General features: G+C 38.5%; 1 protein-coding gene across 1 annotated transcript in view; it reads left to right on the top strand.

The window, feature by feature from the left end:
• cdc40 (cell division cycle 40 homolog (S. cerevisiae)) overlaps positions 1–21251 on the top strand; it is a 28479-nt gene extending 7228 nt beyond the window's left edge. Inside the window, exons 6-15 of the mRNA XM_057822611.1 lie at positions 364–460; positions 533–672; positions 2531–2605; positions 2682–2727; positions 8610–8711; positions 8834–8949; positions 11587–11720; positions 15351–15427; positions 18185–18329; positions 20755–21251. Of these exons, the coding sequence (XP_057678594.1) occupies positions 364–460; positions 533–672; positions 2531–2605; positions 2682–2727; positions 8610–8711; positions 8834–8949; positions 11587–11720; positions 15351–15427; positions 18185–18329; positions 20755–20932 (1110 nt within the window). The 3' untranslated portion in view covers positions 20933–21251. The remainder of the gene's footprint in view (positions 1–363; positions 461–532; positions 673–2530; positions 2606–2681; positions 2728–8609; positions 8712–8833; positions 8950–11586; positions 11721–15350; positions 15428–18184; positions 18330–20754) is intronic.
• Positions 21252–22303: the final 1052 nt, after the last annotated feature.

Genomic DNA, 22303 nt, shown 5'->3' with positions numbered 1-22303 from the left:
CCCAGTGCTAGGTGTTGGAGGTTGTTGCCGAAGCAATTTTTCCTTCTGCACCTTTGCGCCCACATGAGACTGAGCCAATTCCTTTGCAATACGCACCAAGAAGTCCACCCGTCCCTCTTATATTCAAGATGCTAATTGCAGCTATCCAGAGTGAAACCGTCCCCTTCACACCTAGGCAGCGACTCCACATGAGTGTGTAGAGGGGGTGGCCTGCTTGATTGCTTCTTTAAGTGGTCTATTGTTTGACAAACCCCAGTAGTCAGTTTGGTATCGGGGTCATTTGACGCCTTTCTGGTATTTCTTTATAGCCGAAAAAACCCGGGACTTCCAGTGTTAAATAAATGTTATTAATTTCATGATAAGGACGAGAAGAAAGAGTTGGACGAGTACTTAGCCAAAAGGCAAAAACGGGGGAGGATTGAAGAGGAAGCTCCGGCGGAAGAGAAGAGCATTCTTCATGGTAAGTTCCATATTTGGGACAGTTTGTGTCACTTTCACACATTAACATCCTTTTTTACCTTGTCTCCACCAGTTAAAGACATGTTCGACTACCAGGGCAGGTCCTACCTGCACATCCCCCAGGACGTGGGCGTTAACCTGCGTTCTACCGAGGCACCAGACAAGTGTTACCTGCCCAAAAAGCAAATCCATGTTTGGACCGGCCACACGAAGGTAAGTAGAGGACGCTCGCTAGCTTTGAAGTCCTCACTTTGACTTGCAAAAGAAGCCTCGTTAGCCTAAACGGTGCCCTGCAGATGTGAAAAACATCAAATACTACTCGAGTCTTTTGGGGTTTAACCGGTTTCTCCTTCAACTCGTTCAAACTCATTCATATGCGTTGTTTAATAACAAATTGGGTCCTTTCTGTTCTGCGTGTTTTGTTGAACTCTGCTATTTCCAGTTGTTTTGAATGAATCTCATGATATGGCGATACACGGGTCAGGAAATTCTAAGAAGTCCTACAATCCAACTGTTGACAGAAAAACAAGTTATTTTGATCTTTCTATGAATTGGAATAAGTTTAGGGCTGTAGCTATCGATTTATTAGGTAATCAATTAATCTATTAATTAGTTTGAGTAATGGAATTACGAGCATTTAATGCGTTCCAGAATTTAAAGAAATTTAAAACAAATACACAAGTGTTTATGCTAGCAATATTTTGGCTTGCTAAGATTATACTTTCAAAAGAGCATTAAATGTGAATACAAAAGCAAATTTTTGAGTTTTTTCAAACTATGCAGAATTGCACTTTCATTTCACAACAGCAATAAATGCACTTAAAATTTAAATATCTGATCTTAGCATCAAACAATATAAAAAATAATTAGAGGATCTAAGGACAACAAAAGAACAATTGGTTAACTTGCATAGCAAAAGTCAGCTAGCTTAAATGCTAAGGATTTTTTTTAATGCTCTTAACAAATTGTTCAATCATATATTCCCATAAAAAAAACTGCTTCTTCTAATCTCAATAATGAATGCTTAACAAACATATTAGCTCAAACCAAAACATAGCTTATGTTGGTCTTAACATGGAGCAGCTGGATTCAGCCATGTTAGTTGAGTTATGGCATATTCACTGTTGCCACAAGAGGGCCTTGTAGCCACCCAAATCAATAAAACTAAATGCAAAGCTTTCAAAACAAGCCATTACAACACCACTCTAATTAAACGAATACTCAAAGCAGCAAAGTTTAGTGCTGCAACGATGAATCGATTAACTCAAGTATTCGATTAGAAAATAAATATTCAAATTAAATTTTGCTGCTTCGAGTATTCCTTTAATTAAAGTGGTGTTGTAATGGTTTGTTTGATTTGGGTGGATACACTGCCCTATAGTCTGCCTCAATTCACTGCTCTCTGTTAAGACCAGCATAAGCTAAGTTCTTGTTTGAACAAAATTTTTTTTTAATGCATTCGTAATTTAGTTTATTGGTATATTGAGCCATTTTTTGTCGGAAAGTGTCTGAACAATTTGTTAAGAACATTGTTTAAAAAATAAATAAATAAATAAATAAATAAAAGCATTTTATAGCATTTAAGCTAGCGGACTTTTGCTATGTAAGTTAGCCATTTGTTCTCTTATTTTGCATAGATCCTCATTTATTTATTTTTCTAAACTGTTCGAGGCTCAGCTCAGGTATTTAAATTTTTTATGTTCCTTATCCGATTACTCGATCGTTCGAACTAACTAGTTCATCGATTAATCGGCTCCTAAAATAATCGATTGCTGCAGCCCTAGTTTAATTCAAAGCTTTTTTCAAATCGAATTACTCGAGTTAATCGAATAATCGTTGCAGCACTACTGCGGTGATTTATCAAGCCTCTAATGTCATCTAGTGGCCTTTCCACATTCTTGATTTTAGAACTGTCGGAAAATCAGTGTTGAATATTCTTTACACATAATTAAAAATTGACAACAGCGCTGAAGAAATTCATGACGATGCATAATTTACCATCATTTGGCGATACATATCGTCATCAATCTGTGCTAGATGTTAACATGCCATCTGTCTGTACGTCTTCTAGGGTGTCAGCGCCATTCGACTGTTTCCACTTTCCGGCCATCTCTTGCTTTCCAGCTCTATGGATTGTAAGATTAAGGTAATCAGTACCACACATCGTAACCAAGTGATAAGTATTTTCTGCACATTCTTAATATCTGCCTGTCTTTCCGCAGTTGTGGGAGGTTTACAATGAGAGGAGATGTATACGAACCTTTATTGGTAAGTTAACAAACGTGCAGTAAAGCTCTTAATAGGTGGGATTTTATTCTTCTACAGTGTTTTTGTTTTTCTTGCTTCAGTGAGTTGGGGTCGAGGGTTAATGCATACAGGTCACTTCTCAACAGCCTTCTCCAGAGCTGTCATGGAAGGAGAATGTTTCTTTGCACACTTGTGCTTGTCAGCTCTCTCACAGAACAATATGAATTATTCATTAGACCGGGGATGAAGAGATTGCGGCCTCGGGAGGACACCGAAAGGAGTGGTTTTATTTTTTTCCCTCTTCTTGATGTTATCCCACTATTAGATGTAATATTCATCAGAAAAGGCTGATTTTTGTGGTTAAATTGAGTCCCAAAGTGGATTTATTTATAGCGGGTTTTTCGTTGTGTAGTCCGTGGGGGATGGGGCCATTATACAAATTGTCAAAAGACTTTTTTTTATTTTATGGAACGTATTACTTATAATTACATAATAAGTTGTATTTGGGCTGCCAGTAATCGCTGATTACTTTTGCGATTAGTTGGCTAATTGGTATTTATTACTACAGTACTCTGGGCATTTTAGCTTTAACTCTGCATTGGAAGCAAAAACTATGCACTGAGAAAAGCTAGTCTATGAATATTATAAATCAAAAAGGGGAAGAAAAGGAACAATTTAAAAAAAAAAAAGATTTTCTAATGTTTTTTTTTTAATTATTATTATTATTTATTTATTTTTTTTAAAGAGAAAATGTTTTTTAATTTTTTTTAAAAGTAAAATCTTTCGTTATTTTTTTGTTTTTAGTGATTTAATGAGGGATGTCCCGATCTCATGTTTTTTTGCACACGAGTCGAGTCAGATTTTGAGGAGCTGCCGATACCAAGCCCCAATCCTATACCTTGAAATAGAGCATGAAACGGGAGTGGATTTTCATCCAATCCCAGTGATAAATCAAAAAGTAAATCCCCTCCTGTCCCGCTCTTGTAGAATGACTCCCAATCGCGTCCCACTCCCAGTCAAAATTACTCCTACTCTCATCCTACTTGTTTTTTTTTTTTTTTTTTTTTTTTTTTTTTTAAATTATTTTAACATCTTTAAATTAGTCATTACCTAAATCAATTGATTGTTCTTTTTAGGTGACTGAATTTAGATTACGACTCGTCCCTGAGTCACTACAATCCTTTACTGCTACTTTCCCGCACATTTTTTACACCCCACGGACAGGTCGTCCCCGGCTTACGACCTACTCGACTTACGCGATTTCGACTTTACCACGCGGGAGTTTTCCACCATTTTGTCTCCTGTCGGATTTTTTTTTTGGGTTGCATAAACAGCACCTTATTGTACCTCACAGTATCTTATTTTTTACAAAATTTTTTTAATATGACGTGTTGTGTCCTCACTAAACGTGAAGTCCTTGAGCTTTACAGACCGCAAACAAGGCAATTTTGCTTTTTTAAGCTTTTTAATTCACTTTTTACAGTTTGTAAACGTAACACATCATGTATACTCTTATGTTCACGCATTTTTACAATAACACACTTGACACAAAACAATTGTTCAAACGTCAATCGAGTCTGATTAATATGTAAATTAAATTATCCTAATTTGCCTAACACAAGTCCGCTATCTAAAATGCTACGAATGCTAACGTATTTACAATTCTCATTGCAAATCGCTCACACGCAGCACCACAAACTGTAACTCTATCTTCATTACAAATGCATACACAAAATTGTATTAGCTGAAACAACTTAGACTGATGTGAGCCAAACCAGAGCGCAGCTATCCTTTATCCATGTCAGAGGTCCAGCCAGACCCAACGCTCCCACCGGAGGGCAGTATCCTCCATCATTAAACAAAATATAATACTTTTGGACTTTTTGGATAGTTATTTTGGGGTATTTAAAGAGTTACCATATTTTTCGGACTATAAATTTCACCTGATTATAAGTCGCACCAGCACAAAAATGCGCAATTAAGAGGAAAAAAACATAAGTCGCACCGGCGTATAAGTCGCATTTTTGGGGGAAATTTACTTCATAAAATCCAACACATAGAACCGATACAGTGCCCTCCATAATTATTGGCACCCCTGAAAAAGATATGTTTTTTAGCTTCTAATTAGGGCTGTCAAACGATTAAAAATTTTAATCGAGTTAATTACAGCTTAAAAATTAATTAATCGTAATTAATCGCAATTAATCGCAATTCAAACCATTTATAAAATTTGCCATATTTTTCTGTAAATTATATATATATTCTGTAAAATAAATTGTTGGAATGGAAAGATAAGACACAAGATGGATATACACTGAACCCCACGTTGCTCCTGGTGCTGCGTCACCAGTAGGTGGATGGTGAGATAGTGTAAAGTGCTTTGAGCGCCTTGAAAGGTGGAAAAGCGCTATATAAGTGTAACACCATTTACCATTTACATTCAACATACGGTACATAAGGAGTGTAGTGGGCATTTCAGTCTACTGTCATTTAAATCTGTCTATGCTGTCCTCACTCCGAAGCGTCTACTTTTTCCAAAGCTAGACAGCTAGTGAACGACGCCATAATAATCAGACTTCTTTCTTTTTCATCTGATTTATTAATAAAATGGCCTCAAACCATTGTCCTCTTTAGACCGTTGTAAAACTACAAAAAAAATGTACACAAGCATTGCATTAGCAACAACGTTAGCTTAGCACGCTATACAGGTTCACAAAACATAAACAAAAAGCGTCTCATACAAAAAATATAACATTTCGCTTACTAACTTAATATGTGCGTAATTTACAACAACCATACTTACGCACAAATCTTGTCCAAGGATCATATAAGCACAACATTACAACGTAGGCGTCAGCCCGAGACGTCCTGCAGCCATATTGAACTGGCAAGACAACAATAAACCATGTCGTAAGGCTACCACAAGAGTTCGCTGTTAGACAGCACAAAAAGCCTTGCTGTAAAACTTACCAAAAGGCAGAATACTGTCTGAGCGGGACATGTGCGTTATTTGCGTCAAATATTTTAACGTGATGAATTAAAAAAATTAATTGCCGCGCGTTAACGCGATAATTTTGACAGCCCTACTTCTAATATATATATATTTTTTATCCAAATAATATGGGACCCTAATGGAAAAAAAAGAGAAAAATCCAACCTTCAATACAAGTGCATTCATTCAGTGGGGAAAAAATCCCACATAAAGAAAAAATTATTTGACATCAAATAATGTGTGTCACAATTATTAGCACCCCTGGTGTTAATACTTTGTACAACCCCCTTTTGCCAACAAAACAAGGTCTGGGGACTGAGATGGCCGTGGGAGGAGCTTGATTTTGTGTCTGGTGAACCATTTCTGTGTAGTGTGTATCTTTTTCCGGGGTGCCAATAATTATGGAGCGCACTGTATGTCATCTTGAAATCCATTTTAAAATAAAAATACAATAGAGCACAACATGCTGAATAAGTGTACCGTATGTTAACGTAACATCGCTATTGAGGCAAGGCAAGGCAAATTCATCTGTATAGCACAATTTAACAACACAAGGTAATTCAAAGTGCTTTACATCACATGAAGATCATAAACATCACATTAAATCAATAGAAGGTAAAAACAAAGACAATTGAAAGAGCTAAGAGTTATTCTGATTAGGAGTGGGAACCTCAGGGCACCTCACGATACGATACAAGGCTCACGATAACGATTATCTCATGGTATCACGATGCAGCGATTATTGATATATTGGTCAGAAATTTGATACATGATATTCTATGATACAACTGTTGAAACGAAAGAAAAAAAAAGATATTTCAAAATAGAAAAAAATACTGTTTGAGTCATTTATTAAACAGTGACACCTTTTCTGTGCCATGTTGCTGTAAAATATGAATCTACTACTGCAAATTGTTTACCTTCACATATAGAGGAAACAAACCACAACCACTGATATCTCTTGGAGAGATCATGATTAATGGCACCCCTTAATTTCTTTAAAGTTTTAAATCTTCTAAAACAAAATAAAACATGAATTAAAAAAATAACGGTGCTGTAGGTGTCAGTCAGCAGTTGAGCTTGGAGTGGGGAAATTATAAAATTGGTGGGTCTTTTCTTCGTATATGACCTTTGTTGCCAAAAGCATTGGTTTGAGCACTTCCACCATCTGCTTCAGCATTTTAGATGTCGGACTCAGTCAGTCACATTCTTCCTCACCTTAAAAACAACAAAATAAAACGAAAAATATTTGCTACTTAATAGCTTTTGAGTTGAAATCCTGATTTTTTTTGTGTGTGTGTTTGAAGTATTGGGTGAATTAAAAAAAATATGAATGAATTGAATGTATAGAAATAAAAAATAATTAGCTATTTTTAATAAGTAGGCTACATTAATTATCATGCACATCACCTTATATATCATGGAAGCTATTCAAACCATTTTTATAGCTTATTGTATCAAAATGGCAGTAATAACAGTTTGTGTAGTATACTAAATGGAAAGTGGTTCTCAAATAATACCAAATAAATCAGTAAATTCATGTAGGCTTGTTCAATATTCATTTTCATCCAGTTTAGGGCCCTGGTTTATTTTATATCACTCAACACCAAATGTTATCAAAATAATACATGTAAATTAAAAAAATCAATATCATTGCAAAACTTTCTTACCTCAAGTGATGAAAGCGAAGCAGTGAAGAAATCCGTGTCCACTTCTTCACCAGCTGCCAGTGAACCTTATTTTTTGTCAGACAATTCTTGCATGCAGGAAAGTCCTTGTTCACTTTACTTCTTTTCTTGTTGGTGTAAAATCTAAAGTGTGTCCACATGTGTGATTTGTAGCAATATTTTTGTCACTTTTTCCTCCACCGTTCCCACGAAGCTTTTTTATTTTTTCAACCCACTTGGAGTTTCCTCTCTTCTTCTCTAGACGACTTGTACGCACTTTACCTTCATCCCCACTCTTGAGCGCCCCTAGTGGACCGCCAAGGAATTGCTCAACAAACATCGAGCAGTTTACAGAATCCAATGGCCAATATGTCAAATAAAAGTATCGATACTTGGCGGGAGCATATCGATAACCAATCGGGTTGCAAAATATCGCGATATATCGCTGTATCGAGATATTGTCACACTTTTAATTCTGATAACTATAGCATAAAGAACATGCTAACAAGTTTACCAAACCATCTGTGTCACTCCAAAACACCAAAATAACATATGAAATGATATAATAATGTGTTAATAATTTCACACATAAGTCGCTCCAGAGTGTAAATCGCACCCCCAGCCAAACTGGAAAAAAAAAACTGTGGGGGTGGGGGGGTATTCTCTGATTATATCAGTGAAACAATTCAATTCACAGTCAATTCACAATTTATTTTCGCTGACCATACAAAATGATGCCGCGGGCCTGATTTGGCCCCCGGGCCTCGACTTTGACACCTGTGCGCAAATTGATTCCCCGATTTTCAACATGCCAGTTTAGTAATTATAATTTAATGATTAATCGTGTTTGTGTTCTACAGTATTATTAGTCAGCGTGTGTGAAGGAGTTGTAGCTATCACTCTGCCTCTCTCAGTCAAAACAGATTGGACGTCGAACGCCGCCAATGTTAAGAAACTCTTTCGGGAGTATGCAAAATTGTCACCGGTGCCCTGCAGCCGCCATGTTGTCTTTGAGCGAGAAAAAGCTCATTTAAAGATTAAATCCCGCTTTCATCTCCCCACTGCTCTCACTTTATCCTTGGACCCAAACCCCCTCATTACCCCAGATTTTACATGCCTCTAATAAATGTGATATCAAAGGCAGGCGGGTGGAGCGACATGCTAATGAGACGAGAGAGGGGTGACTCAAAGTGACTTTTTCATATTAGTTTTTGAGATTCATTCACATTTTTTCCTTTTTCTAGGCCACAGCAAAGCGGTGCGAGACATTTGCTTCAACAACAGCGGTAATCGCTTCCTCAGCGCCGCCTACGACCGCTACATCAAACTCTGGGACTCGGAGACTGGTATGTTAGTAGAACGCTTCCACAAATACTCCTGCTTTTTTTATATTGTATTTTTTGGGAGAAATGTGGAGTTCCTCTCCAGCAGAGGGCAGAAAAGAGTTAACCCCACCTTTGATTATCAGGTCAGTGCATATCCCGCTTCACCAATAGGAAGGTTCCTTACTGCGTCAAGTTCAACCCGGATGAAGAAAAGCAGAATCTTTTGGTGGCCGGAATGTCAGATAAGAAGATAGTCCAGGTAAAGGACCATCCCCTTCCCCCCGACTCGTCTTCATGTGACCTTGTGCCCAAAGCGGCGTAAAACACATTCCTGTCCCATCCTGCAGTGCGGCACCCTGTGTAGTCATGTGTGCCTGCATGACAGCCAGCAAGCATTTATCATCATGCTTTTAGTGTAGAGAAGCAGACAAGATATTGGACTAACACATAAATTAAAAGTACAAGGACATAACTGTTAGGAAGGGGAGTTACAGGAGGCAATGGCTGTTAATAATGAGTTATTGAAGTTTATTTAGCACAGATGGTTCTCATTTTATCGTGTAAAAAGGTTCAAGCCAACAGCCAGATTAGGAGTATTGAAGCTACACTGAAAAGCAAAAAGTACAAAATAACGCCCAATTTTTTGAGACAAAAAAGTGTCATAAATTTGAAGTAAAATTGTATTTATTTCTGGGTACCGTAAATGTACTTTAAAAAATTGTAAACATCTTATAGTTCAACGGTTTAGCGGTGCAACAATTAATCGACAACTATTTTGATAACCAATTAATCGTTTACGACCTTCTTTACCTTAAACGTCTGAATTCTTGAAATTATACATATAACTAATATACATATATACTTTTATAACTCATTTGTGGACATTATCAGATTTCTTAATTATATTTTTGTTAAGTCAAAGTTGGAAATGAACAATAATCTGCTTTTACTTTGGGAAAACAATTTACATTTTTGCAAATTTTCGGACCTCTTAGTGTCTAAACTAGCTTCTTAATAACCAACTAATCGATTAAATTGATAAATTAGTTGCCAACGAATTAGATAATCGATGCAGTTTTAGATTAGTGGTAGTTAAGCGGGGAAGCTTTTATAAAATATTTGAAGAGTCATCCATTTTGTCTTTTTGGTTACTTACAACATACCTAAAACAGCTTCAAGGTAAATTGTGAAGGTAAGTGAAACAAGTGACATTCATCCGATTAATTGTTTAATTAATCGTCCGATTAATCAATTATGAAACTAATCGTTAGTTGCAGACCCGTCAATGATGTTAAGGGAATTTAATAGTATTTTTATTACCATTTTTAAAGGAAAATGTCCAAAGTTTAGCAGGGGAAAAAAATAGTTAAAAGTAGGGATGTCCCGATCTGATCACGCTATCAGAAATCGGGTTGATCGCGCCATTTATCAGAGGATCGGAATCGGGTGAAGAGGATTAGATTTAATTTTAAAAATGTATTTAAGGTTTTCTGCTGCATGCTCATACAGCGCCACACCCTCCCTCCTGCTACAAAGTACGGCCAAACTGTCCAGTGCAGCTTGGGTTTGGTACTTCAAGCATAGACTTCATAATGTACTGACGGGGGGCGGGGCCGAAAAATAGGGAGCCTGCATAGTTTGCGAGACCGTCAAAGCTGACTGAGTTTAATCACGGACAAAGAGCTTTTTTTGTCGAAAATTCTTGTGAACAAATGCTTAAATCCTTGAATTCTTTATAGATATGGACGTAAAACAAGTCTCGATTCTTGGTTAAAAGCAAAAAACCTTGCAGTTAGCATTTATTTTACTTAAATGTCGAAGTAAAATGCTAGTCTGTTAGTAAATGTAGCTACCGGCCGCCTTATGTAAACAGAGCTTTTCTGGTGAAAATTATTGTGAATAAATGCTTTAAATCCCCAATTTCTTTATAGATATGGATGTAAAACAGTCTCGATTCTTGGTTAAGAGCAACAACAACAAAAAAACGTGCAGTTAGCTTTTAAAAAAAAAAGAAGAAAAAACGGGCTGTTTGATCTTGCCAGAGAAGCTTGGTGGCTCTACGATCAAAGGCACAAATGTGTCAATCATAGTTAAACTTGCAGCCCTGTCATAAGTGTGCTGTGGCAACTCATTGTGTAAGCGAGAGGCTGTTCCGTGCAGCGTGAATGGATTTGAGTGGACTCATTCAATTAATTATTTAATAAAGACAAGCATTTTTCTACGTTATTCTCGTTTAAAAATAATTCACATCATGAAGGCGGCAAGGTGGGACAGTGACATGTTTGTAACTTTTGTTTAAAAAACAAAAAAACATTGTGCACTCTTTATCAGCAGATTCTCAAAATCAGGTGACCCGGACAGAAACATATGCGATCGGAACATCCCTAGTTAAAAGTGCACATTGAACCTTTTTGAGTGACTCCAAGCTCAGAATTCTTGGAACCACAAAAAAACTCCTATTTGCTCCTGCTGACATTAAATTTGGACCACCAAGATGAATACCTATTGGCTCCCATTGTAGCTCACTTCAGAACAGCGACTCTTCTCCTTCTTATGGGAAAGTGCCTTGATTGCATTGCCTCATCAGGTGTTACCTGATGAGGCATTTGCCGGCAGGTGGGGTAGTCGCCGCCCAGGGGTGTCGCCGTCCATGGTGCTGACCCCTGTGGCGAGCCCTGTGGCACTGGGATGCTACAATACACTAAAATATATCCCACAAAATCAATACCCACTGATTCTCTCTTCAGACCCAGAAAAAAATTTATTCAATTGGCGGTCACTATTTTTTTTAACAAAAACTCCCCATTAAATCAAAATTTTGATAACTCTGATTGTTGGATTTTAATTGAACTTGCCTATAAATTTTCACTCATTTTTTTTAATCATTCCTTGACAGTGGGACATCAGGACCGGCGAAGTCGTCCAGGAATACGACCGCCACTTGGGTGCAGTCAACACCATCACCTTCGTAGATGAGAATCGCCGCTTTGTCAGCACGTCGGATGACAAGAGTCTTCGCGTTTGGGAGTGGTGAGTAAATTAGCTATAACCGAACACCTGAACTCTGGGCCCCTGCATGACCTTTTCCGAATATTCATCTCAGCGCTCGTTAATTCTCAGGCTAACATGCCAGCGCAAAAAAGGATTAACTGGTGAAAAAAAAAAAAGCTTTTCGCGGCACAGACTGTACTGGGGCTTTATTAGGGCGGCCTGGGAGCAAAGCAGGCGAGTGATATGCCTCGCCTGGCTTTACTGTCCTCTTTTCCCACAGATGCCACCTGGCTCCCGGCTATAATTTTCGTCCATTTTTTTTCCCTCCCTCCGCTAGCTCACACGGCTTGCAAAATCAGCTCTATGACAGCATTAGGCATAACTCGCCAGAAGAGGCTCGTGTTACTTGCTGCAGCGGCTGGCGATGTATTGATATTAACTCATTCACAGCCATCTTTGTTGATTTTTACTGTCAAGGTGATTTTTTTTCACTGACATTAAAGATGTAACAATACTCGGTTTTATATTGAACCGTTCGATATGCCCTCTTTGATTTAATACGCAAAAACATTCGATCCAAATGAAAAGCTCTCAACATGTATTTTCCGGACTTTTTTTTTTTTTTTTCGTCCGGCGCGCAGGCCAAGCTGTCCAATTTGCCATGAAAAAAAGAAAGATAGAGCGCCTCCCCCAAACTGGGCGGGAGCTGCTTTTGTTTATAGCACACGAGGATCATTGCTAGCGAGGAAAGACAAAAGTTTCAGGAGGTGGCTTCAATGTTGTATAGATCCGCTGTACAATAGGTCGCAAATTAAAGTGCCTGTGACACGAAAAAGCATGTTTATTTCGTAATACACGCGGTATTTTATGCTCCTGAATGAAATGGACCGCTTGGATGTGAAGCGATTGCTATTTTTAGTTTTTTGAATCCTGTGTCACGAAAATGAGTGACTTCCGGCAACAGTCTCGAGTTGAGAAAGAGGGCGCTGTGACGTGTACGGAGGAAGGAGTTCTCTGCACTATGCAGCCGTACTGTTGTATCAGAAGGACGAAAGATTCAGCTGATTTTGCGGAATAATACGTTTATTTTCCACCCGATCAGAAATTGAAACTTTGTGTTAAAAATAGCCGCGAATACAGCGATTACAAAGTAAACAATACAAGCTTTCTTTAAATAAAGGACTACTTACATTTGATCATGGATAGGCATGTAAAAAGCTCTCCTCATACACAATAGCTCCACATGTTGGCTTCACAACAACTGCAGCTGTCCTCCTCCACTGAGTCTCTCACTGTTTACAACTTCGCCATGTAGTAAAGCATTATTTTGCCGTATTCGTGTTGACCATTTGGCAGCTACACGCTCCTCTGACGTCGGCCGGTTTGTTCAGAGGTCATTGTCCAGCTGCTTCCCCGGCGAGCTCTCCTGTCCATAGTAGCAGGGGAACGAGCTGTAAATTGCTCTCCGCCGGGCGGTTTGCTGATCGGCGAAGGCAATCGACAACCCAGTCGTCATGTGAAATGATCCGGGCTAGTTATGTGTGATTTTCCGCTTCGAAGACTTTGAAACATCACTCGGTTCGGGTTAGCATTTCGGCTAGCTGTCACGCCTCTTGGTTTGTTTACATTCTCCGAAGCCGGGGAAGGGAAATGACATAAGCCCGATTTAGGTGGTATAAAATATCGTACAGGAGGTGCGACAGTAAAGGTGAAGTCGACAGTTTTGACCATTACGGAGTAATTTTGAATAAATGCATTTTTATTATTTCATCTTCCATTTAGCACAAGACTGTTATTTGTCATGACCATGCCATTTATTTAGCTATTGGGGAAAAATACTTGGATAAAAAGAATATCCTGTAAAAATATTGGAGTAGAGAGACTGAAACAATAACATTTTGCAGCTCTCTTCGTCACGTTTTCCTCGTTCTGAATAATTCCCCCTCAACGTGCTGACTGGTCCTTCTCAAGCCATTTGTTTAGCTAATGGGGAAAAATACTTGTATAAAAAGAATATCCTGTAAAAATATTGGCGTAGAGAGACTGAAACAATGACATTTTGCGGCTCTCCTCGTCGCGTTTTCCTCGTTGTGAATAATTCCCCCTCAATGGGCTGCATACTAAATGAAATGAAATCGAGACTCCGCTGACGTCATCCACCTGTTGGGGACGCTAGAGCCCTATAATGGTAGGCTTGGCTAACCGGCAGATTAAAAGACTAATATAGTCTATTGTTGTACATAGTCGAATCATCTCAAAATATGATTCTAATTCACATAATGATCCTATATAAGACTTTTTTTCTCCTGTCGTACGCACTTTAAGAGCGCTGTACTTCAAACTCGTCCTGTTTATGAAAGCCGATTGTCATATGCTGGTGTAGTGCAGTAATGAGCAGACGTGACTTCTGTGGCTTTTTTTAAAGGGAACCTTGGATAAAAAGACATGTAATTCTTAAAAAATAAATGTTAGTACGAGTTATAATAATTTGATGTTAATACCCCTCTTAATGTTTTCGTTTCCATGAAATTTGTAAAATTTTTAGCCCAAAATTAATTAATAGGTCGCCATTATTGTTGTTGACGTCGCACGGCGGTGACATCACATGGGCTCGCTGCCGGACTTCAAACTACGTACACATGTCGTCGGTTCTGCCCTTCCAATTCGAACCCAAACATAATATTAATGAGAAGGATAGCCCTGTCGATATTTCACAAACTGAGCAGCAAAAGCAATATGATAGGACATGATTCCAGTAATCCATGTGCTTTGTTGACATGTCTTCAGCAAACTGTTTGAAGGCTTTCTTGTTTACCGTCTTCAGAAGAGGCTTCCTTGGGGTGACGGCCATCCACACTAATTTGATGTAGAGTGCGGCATATTGTCTGACCACTAACAGGCTGACCCCCCAACCTCTTCAATCTCTGCAGCAATGCTGACAGCACTCCTGTAACGAGTCACATGACATTTTAGAGGGAAAATGACAAGCAGTACTCAGTTTGGACATTTGGGGATGTACGTAGTTTCTAAGGCGTGTACTCACTTTTGTTGCCAGGGGTTTAAATATTAATGGCTATATTTTGAGTTATTTTGAGGGGGAAATAAATGAACTCTATTATATAAGCTGCACACAGACTACTTTTCATTGTGTCAAAGTGTCATTTTTGTCAGTGTTGTCCCATGAAAAGATATACTTAAATGTCTGCAGAAATGCGAGGGGTGTACTCACTTTTGTGATACATTGTACAGTAGAGGTCCCTCTTAGTCAACTGGATTCCAGGAATGCTAGGCGCTAGCCAATGGCAGGGCAGTTATAAGTATGTTACGTTCAGTAAACTCTTGGAGCTGCAATAACCAGCCATACTGTATTTTTGCCTTCCGCAACCTGAAATTTCTTTCGTAACAAAGGACAATATTTTCCCAATTGAGGTGTGTCTTAACCTGAAAATTCTGTACGTTGAGACATTTGTAAGTAGAGGTACCACTGTAATTGTTATATCGTAATTTTGTGAGATAATCCTTATCGTGAGCCTTGTATCGCGTGAGGTATCCAGAGGTTCCAACCCCTACCTAATACAAATACCTGCATTTTAAGGCCATTTCAGGGCACCTACCAATACTAGTATCGGTATCAATGCATCAAGATGTTTTCTCTTTGTTTCTTTTCAGGGACATCCCCGTGGACTTCAAGTACATCGCCGAGCCCAGCATGCACTCCATGCCGGCTGTGACGCTCTCTCCTAACGGTGAGTCAAAAAAGCAGAGCTGGCAGCAACCGAACCTCCCGGGGATGCTGTAATTGAGTGGATTCATTGCATATGGGTCACAGCAGTGCATCTTGTATTATTAGCTGGTCGGATTTATGAGAGAGGACACAGGGAGCTAAGCAGGATTGGGTTAAAGCCGCTTGATAGACCCGTGTGATCCAAATCAAATCCCTAATTTATGCTCCCTGGTATGTCTTCTTTCTGGGAAGAAAACTCCTGTAAATCCAGCAACCTGATTGGACAGATTGTTTAGATAGTGAACATGTTTTGCTAATTCATATTTTTTGGATTTTTCAATAAGTCAACGCATTGCCAGCTTTTGACAATGATAAACAGCCAATCATGTGGCTCTTTTTATACTTGTACTGTGAATTTAAATTGGTTTATCACTAATAGATGCCCAATTCATTTGAAGTGGGAGGGTTGGCAGTTAATGTTCATAAAAGTAAAAGTAAAATACAATTCAGTGCAATGGCAGAGACCTGGACAAATTTGTTCACATATTGACCATTAGATGTCGCCATTGCACTTCCAAGCCTATGGCTAGATGTGTTCAAAATGTGGTTAGGATGTCTATAATTTTTATTTTTGAGCACTGTTTTAACCTGGCGTTGGGCAAGAAAAGCCTCGCGGCCTGCCAGGTATATAAAGCACTGGTGGAAACCCTGGGTTTCTAACATTTACTAATCTTAATCTGATGTCTTTCTAAAAGGGATTGGAATTTTGTCCGTTAGGTCTTAAACTACTTAAAATTTTAATTAAGCAGCATTGCATGAAATTATAACTGAGGAATTTGCCAACATCCTGGAACTTACTGCATAGACTATCATTTAACGGGACACGGGGCTCGGGGCCAATCCATAGGGGGCCTATTTAAAAAAACGTAAAATTCAAATATATTCAAAACCAAAGCCACTAGCGACCTAAAACCAGAATAGGCACCTCCCTTAGGCATATATGAGTCTCCAAAAATTCAGTCGTTCCATAATAAAATCCTGATGAATTATTGTTTATATAACAAAACTTAAAATGGCCATAAAATTCTCAGATTTTATGCTAGATGCACAGAAAACACCAAATGCAGAGATAATCACCTATAATTTCAGAATCAATAGCAATATTTAACATATATCAAGTTTTTGACAGAAATTGCAACTTAAATGTCATGTGTACAGATACAAAATCCAACATGGCGGCCGTCACGAAACAGAGCTTTTATGGTTTGAAATTCTTGTAAACAAATGCTTAAATGGTGAAATTTCTATAGATATGAAAATAAAACCGTCTAGATTCTTGGTTAAAAGCAAAAAATGGGCAGTTATCATTCATTTTACGTAAATATTTGAAGCAGAAGTTGCGGTATTGTGTAATTCAACATGGTGGCCGTCACGAAACAGCTTTTTTAGTTGAAAATTCTTGTAAATAAATGCTTAAATCGCGAAATTTCTATAGATATGAACGTAAAACCGTCTAGATTCTTGGTTAAACGCAAAAAAACGAGCAGTTATCGTTCATTTTACGTAAATATTTCAAGCAAGTTACGGTATTGTGTAATCCAACATGGCGGCCATCACGAAACAGAGCTTTTTAGGTTTGAAATTCTTGTAAATGAATGCTTAAATCGCAAAATTTCTATATATATGAACGTAAAACAGTCTAGATTCTTGGTTAAACGCAAAAAAACGGGCAGTTATCGTTCATTTTACATAAATATTTCAAGCAAAGGTTACGGTATTGTGTAATACAACATGATGGCCGTCACGAAACAGAGCTTTTTTTAGTTGAAAATTCTTGCAAATAAATGCTTAAATCACGAAATTTCTATAGATTTAAACGTAAAATAGTTTAGATTCTTGGTTAAAAGCAAAAAACGGGTAGTTAATTTTACGTAATTGTTTAAGCCAAAATTACACTAATTTTATCCACTGATTTTTTTTTTTTTTTTCCAAAACGTTTCGAAGTGCATGCACGGTGCTATTTAATATAATAAAAACCTTCAATCCCCGACCAAATCATTCTTGAGACTCTTGCCTGCTTGTATGTAGTAAAAACCTTTGTCCTGTTTCCAACTAAATCCAGCGTTAGAACACAGCGTGTGTTTGAGTTTATCACAGTGAAAGCCAACTCAATATCCAGCCTGGGTCGGCCCCTTACGGGAAGGCGTGGCGCAATGTCTGTGGGAGCTGTTTTGTCAACTGGTGATGGAGTCTATGGTTACTGATTTTTTTTAATTTTGTTTAACTTTGAAATTAGCCCAATAGTTGGCATCAAATTTAGGTCTTAAAAAGTCTTAAATATCCCAAAATGGAACCTGTTGAACCCTGTTTTGGAACATGTCGTCTAATTTATACGCAAAAAAACTTGCCCAACGGCTGTCTTTTTTGCCAAGGAACTATGTTGTAGTGACTCAATAAGCTTCTTTTTAACACTAATAGTGCGCTGGTGCTACCATTTTTTGGCATCTGTTGGTAATTAATTAACCTTACTAGCTCGGGTATACTGAACTCATTTTATGAACTTACCGGGAATCAGTCTTTCTGACCTCCTTAGGTCTGTGTTTATATTTGTCCATTCTTGGCTATTTTCCCTGCAGTAGTTTTGAATTATGCATGGAATCTAAGTGGGTGTCCACTCAGGTTTCCACTTGCGCCAAAATGGCTACCAAACACTAATCTCCATGTGCTGCTTTTGAAAATCTCATGTTTTTATGCTGCTTTTTTGTTTTTCAAACTCAAGGTAAGTGGCTTGCGTGCCAGTCCATGGACAATCAAATTCTGATCTTCGGAGCCCAAAACCGCTTCCGACTGAACAAAAAGAAGATCTTTAAGGGCCACATGGTCGCTGGCTACGCCTGCCAGGTAGACTTCTCCCCGGACATGAGGTAAATAGACTTTGAATGGACTTTAGAGGTTTGGAAAGCTTAATGAGTGACATGTCGGATCAGAGGAAAAAAATGTAATGTTTTTTTAGAAAGCGTAATCGCCTTAAATCCTTTCTGTTAATTAAGACTTGCTGTGTGCCAACAAGAGCAATTCAGTCCATTTTTAAAGGGAACCACGGACAGAAAGACTTGTAGTTCTTAAAAGATGTTAGCATGAGTGTTATAGTAATTTGATATTGAAACCCCTCAATGTCTTAGAAAACGCGGCTCACTTCAGACAGCAATAACACACACAAAAAACATGCGATTGTGAAAAGGGAGACACAAAAAGGGTCCGTGACAGTAGGTCGCCATCAATTTAACAAGAAAAAAAAAAACACCCCGAGGGAGACAAATGAAGAAAAAAAGGGCAATGATACAACAAGCAACAAAGGGATATACAAACTGTCAAATGGCAGCAAGTCAATATCTCAGCAAGCCGCCAAGGATCGGTTTAAAGTCACTGCTGATGAGCTGGAATTGGATGCAGGTAAGACGTTGGGAACTCATTAGAAGTGGGAACCTTGGGGCACCCAACGATACGATTACAATTCAGAGGCTCCGATTCAATTATAAATCGATTATTGATTAAAATTGCTCCCGTTATTCCATGATTTCCCTTCTGTCTTCTTTCGACATGCCGAAGTTTTAAAACTGTTTCATCATTTAAAGATAGATTCAAGTCAAGATTTTGCATATTTAGCAGTATTTTAGATAAAAAGTTAATTAGGTTCGCTACAACAAAAAGCCTTCTAGAGAAGTCTACTGCTTTAAAATGGCGGTTGTTTAGTAACGCCGGCAAGTCTGTCATTTCGCATCTAATTCTCTATATATGTTCTAATGCCGGCGTTGTCTGTCATTTCGCATCTAGTTCTACATATACAGTCCCTGACAAAAGTCTTGTCGCTTATCCATTTTGTAGAAAGAATTGCTAATAACCTGACTTTTAATTATTCGATTGGTTTCAGAAATGGCTCATATGAAAGCTAAGACCCTCCCAAATGATGTTGAATGTACAAAAATCTATTTGTTTCACTGAAAAAAGATTTATCATTTAATGAAGACATAAAGGTCAAAATTTGGCAAGACAAACGTATTGTCGCCTACAGAAAGTAGTGTGAAAATTGAACAAAAAATGTACTTCAAATACAAAAATATTTTACACAAGCAAATTAAGTAGTGGTGCTGTGAGATCCAAATTTAATATTTTGTATGACTTCCATGGGCTTGAAGGACTGCATCCATGCGGTTCGGCAAGGATTCATACAATTTATTGCTGAAGTCATCAGGAACATCAAAGAAAGCAGGAACTTTGAGGTAAAGATTGAAGTATGCGATGGAGCACCATCCTGCTGCAGAATTTGTCTCTTTTTATGGTTAGGAATGTAAGAGGCACCTAAGATTTATTGATATTTCAGACTATTTATGTTGCCTTCCACCCTGCAGATCTCTCGCACACCCCCATACTGGATGTAACCCCAGACCATGATTATGCCACAACCAAACTTTACTGTTTTCTGATTGAATCTCGGATCCATGCGGGCTCCAGTAGGTCTCCTGCAATATTTGCGGCAACTGTGGTGTAATTCAATGGAAGATTCATCTGAAAAATCCACAAAACAGTGGCAAACCTTTCTGAAACCAATTGAAAAATTAAAAGTCAGGTTATTAGCAGTTGTTTCTACAAAATGGATTAACGACAAGACTTTTGTCAGGGACTGTATGTGATATCTACCGTAGCCGTATATGGCCATATGTTTGTAGCAACTAGCAACTGGGCGTTGTTTGTAGCAGCTGTCTGCTGCAGTCAGGTATTGTTTTTTTTTTATCTGGCGGCATGAGTTGAACATTAAATTTGCTCTCGGTCCGTTCCTCATTGCGTCCCGAAGACTGCACTGACTGTGTTTTAGTTCCGCTTTACCTGCTATAATTCAATAATCGGAATTTGAATGTTTGTGAATCATCCTCAAATCTTCCACGGCCGAATCGCGAATAATCTAAGTATTGGAAATTTCGCACGCCTCTAGAACTCATCCCACATCTCTGTAACAAAACAATCTGATTAGCGGCAGAATGTGACAAAATCATGCCAGTCGTCATACTAGCTTCGCTTGCTAGCTAGCACCGCTATTCTCCCAGTCTGGCCCAACCGCGTCACCACCCCCAGCGCACATTGCGTGCTCTCCGTAGGTCAAAACATGTATTCAATATTATAGATTTTTAAATCAATGGCAATAATATGCGTTTCTAATAACACATTATAGTAAAAGAGGACCATTGTGGCTTATTCGCGCCTACAAGTCTTTAAGTCTAAGGTTCCCTTTAATACCCACAAAAGAAAAATCCTACATTGTACTTATACATATTCTTGCTACCATTCTACCAGCTACGTTGTGTCAGGCGATGCCGACGGAAAGCTCAACATCTGGGACTGGAAGACGACCAGGTTGTACCACAGAATCAAAGCACACGACAAGGTGTGCATCAGCGCCCTGTGGCATCCCCACGAAACCTCCAAAATCATCACCTGTGGTTGGGACGGACAAATTAAACTCTGGGATTAGAAGAGTTCAAATGAACAAAAGGTTAGGGATTTTAAAGTGAAAGCCACAAGACTGGCATCCAGTCTTATTGTTGCCATGTATTTTTGTATCCACACGAGTTAATGTTCTTGTACAAAGATGTTTAAAAAAACAACTCATTTTTACCTGCTAACAGGTGCGTCGACATGTATTTTGGATAGTATTTTTAATTTTATGGTCAGGTTTGTGGAAATCAAAAACTGTCCATCAACATAACCTGTTATTGATTTGTTTTGTTATTCAGTGAAGAAACAGTCAAAATAACCTTGGGTTTATTTTTTAAATACATAGCATTCATTAATTCTTGTGTTTGGTGTGGTAATTTGACTTTGGAGCCGTAACACTGATAATTCCCTCATATCGCAGAAATATTGTTTTTGTCCTTTCTCATAAATTCGTGGTAGTCGTAATGTTAAAACGACATATTGTCACTGTTAATGGCACCCATGATGGAGATACAGTTGGGCAAATAAGTATTTAGTCAACCACTAATTGTGCAAGTTCTCCCACTTGAAAATATTAGAGAGGCCTGTATTTGTCTACATGGGTAAACCTCAACCATGAGAGACAGAATGGGAAAAAAAAAAAACAGAAAATGACATTGTTTGATTTTTAAAGAATTTATGTGCAAATCATGGTGGAAAATAAGTATTTGGTCAATACCAAAAGTTCATCTCAATACATTGTTATGTACCCTTTGTTGGCAATAACAGAGGCCAAACGTTTTCTGTAACTCTTCACAAGCTTTTCACACACTGTTGCTGGTATTTTGGCTCATTCCACCATGCAGATCTCCTCTAGAGCAGTGATGTTTTGGGGTTTTGGGACTTCCAACTCCCTCCACAGATTTTCTATGGGGTTGAGATCTGGAGACTGGCTAGGCCACTCCAGGTCCTTGAAATGCTTCTTATGAAGCCACTCCTTTGTTGCCCTGGCTGTGTGTTTGGGATCATTGTCATGCTGAAAGACTCAGCCACGTCTCATCTTCAATGCCCTTGCTGATGGAAGGAGATTTTAGCTCAAAATCTCTCAATAAATGGCCCCATTCATTCTTTCCTTTACACTGATCAGTTTTCCTGGTCCCTTTGCAGAAAAACAGCCCCAAAGCATGATGTTTCCACCCCTATGCTTCACAGTGAGTATAATGTTCTTCGGATGCAATTCAGTATTCTTTCTCCTCAAAACACGAGAACCTGTGTTTCTACCAAAAAGTTCTATTTTGGTTTCATCTGACCATAACACATTCTCCCAGCCCTCTTCTGGATCATCCAAATACTCTCTAGCGAACCGCAGACGGAACTGGACGTGTTCTGGCTTCAGCAGGGGGACACGTCTGGCCGTGCAGGATTTGAG

This window comes from Corythoichthys intestinalis, chromosome 19, assembly GCF_030265065.1.
Source record: "Corythoichthys intestinalis isolate RoL2023-P3 chromosome 19, ASM3026506v1, whole genome shotgun sequence".
NCBI classification, from domain to species: domain Eukaryota; kingdom Metazoa; phylum Chordata; class Actinopteri; order Syngnathiformes; family Syngnathidae; genus Corythoichthys; species Corythoichthys intestinalis.
The sequence above is the reverse complement of the archived record's forward strand: the minus strand, read 5'-3'. Positions and strand labels throughout refer to the sequence as shown.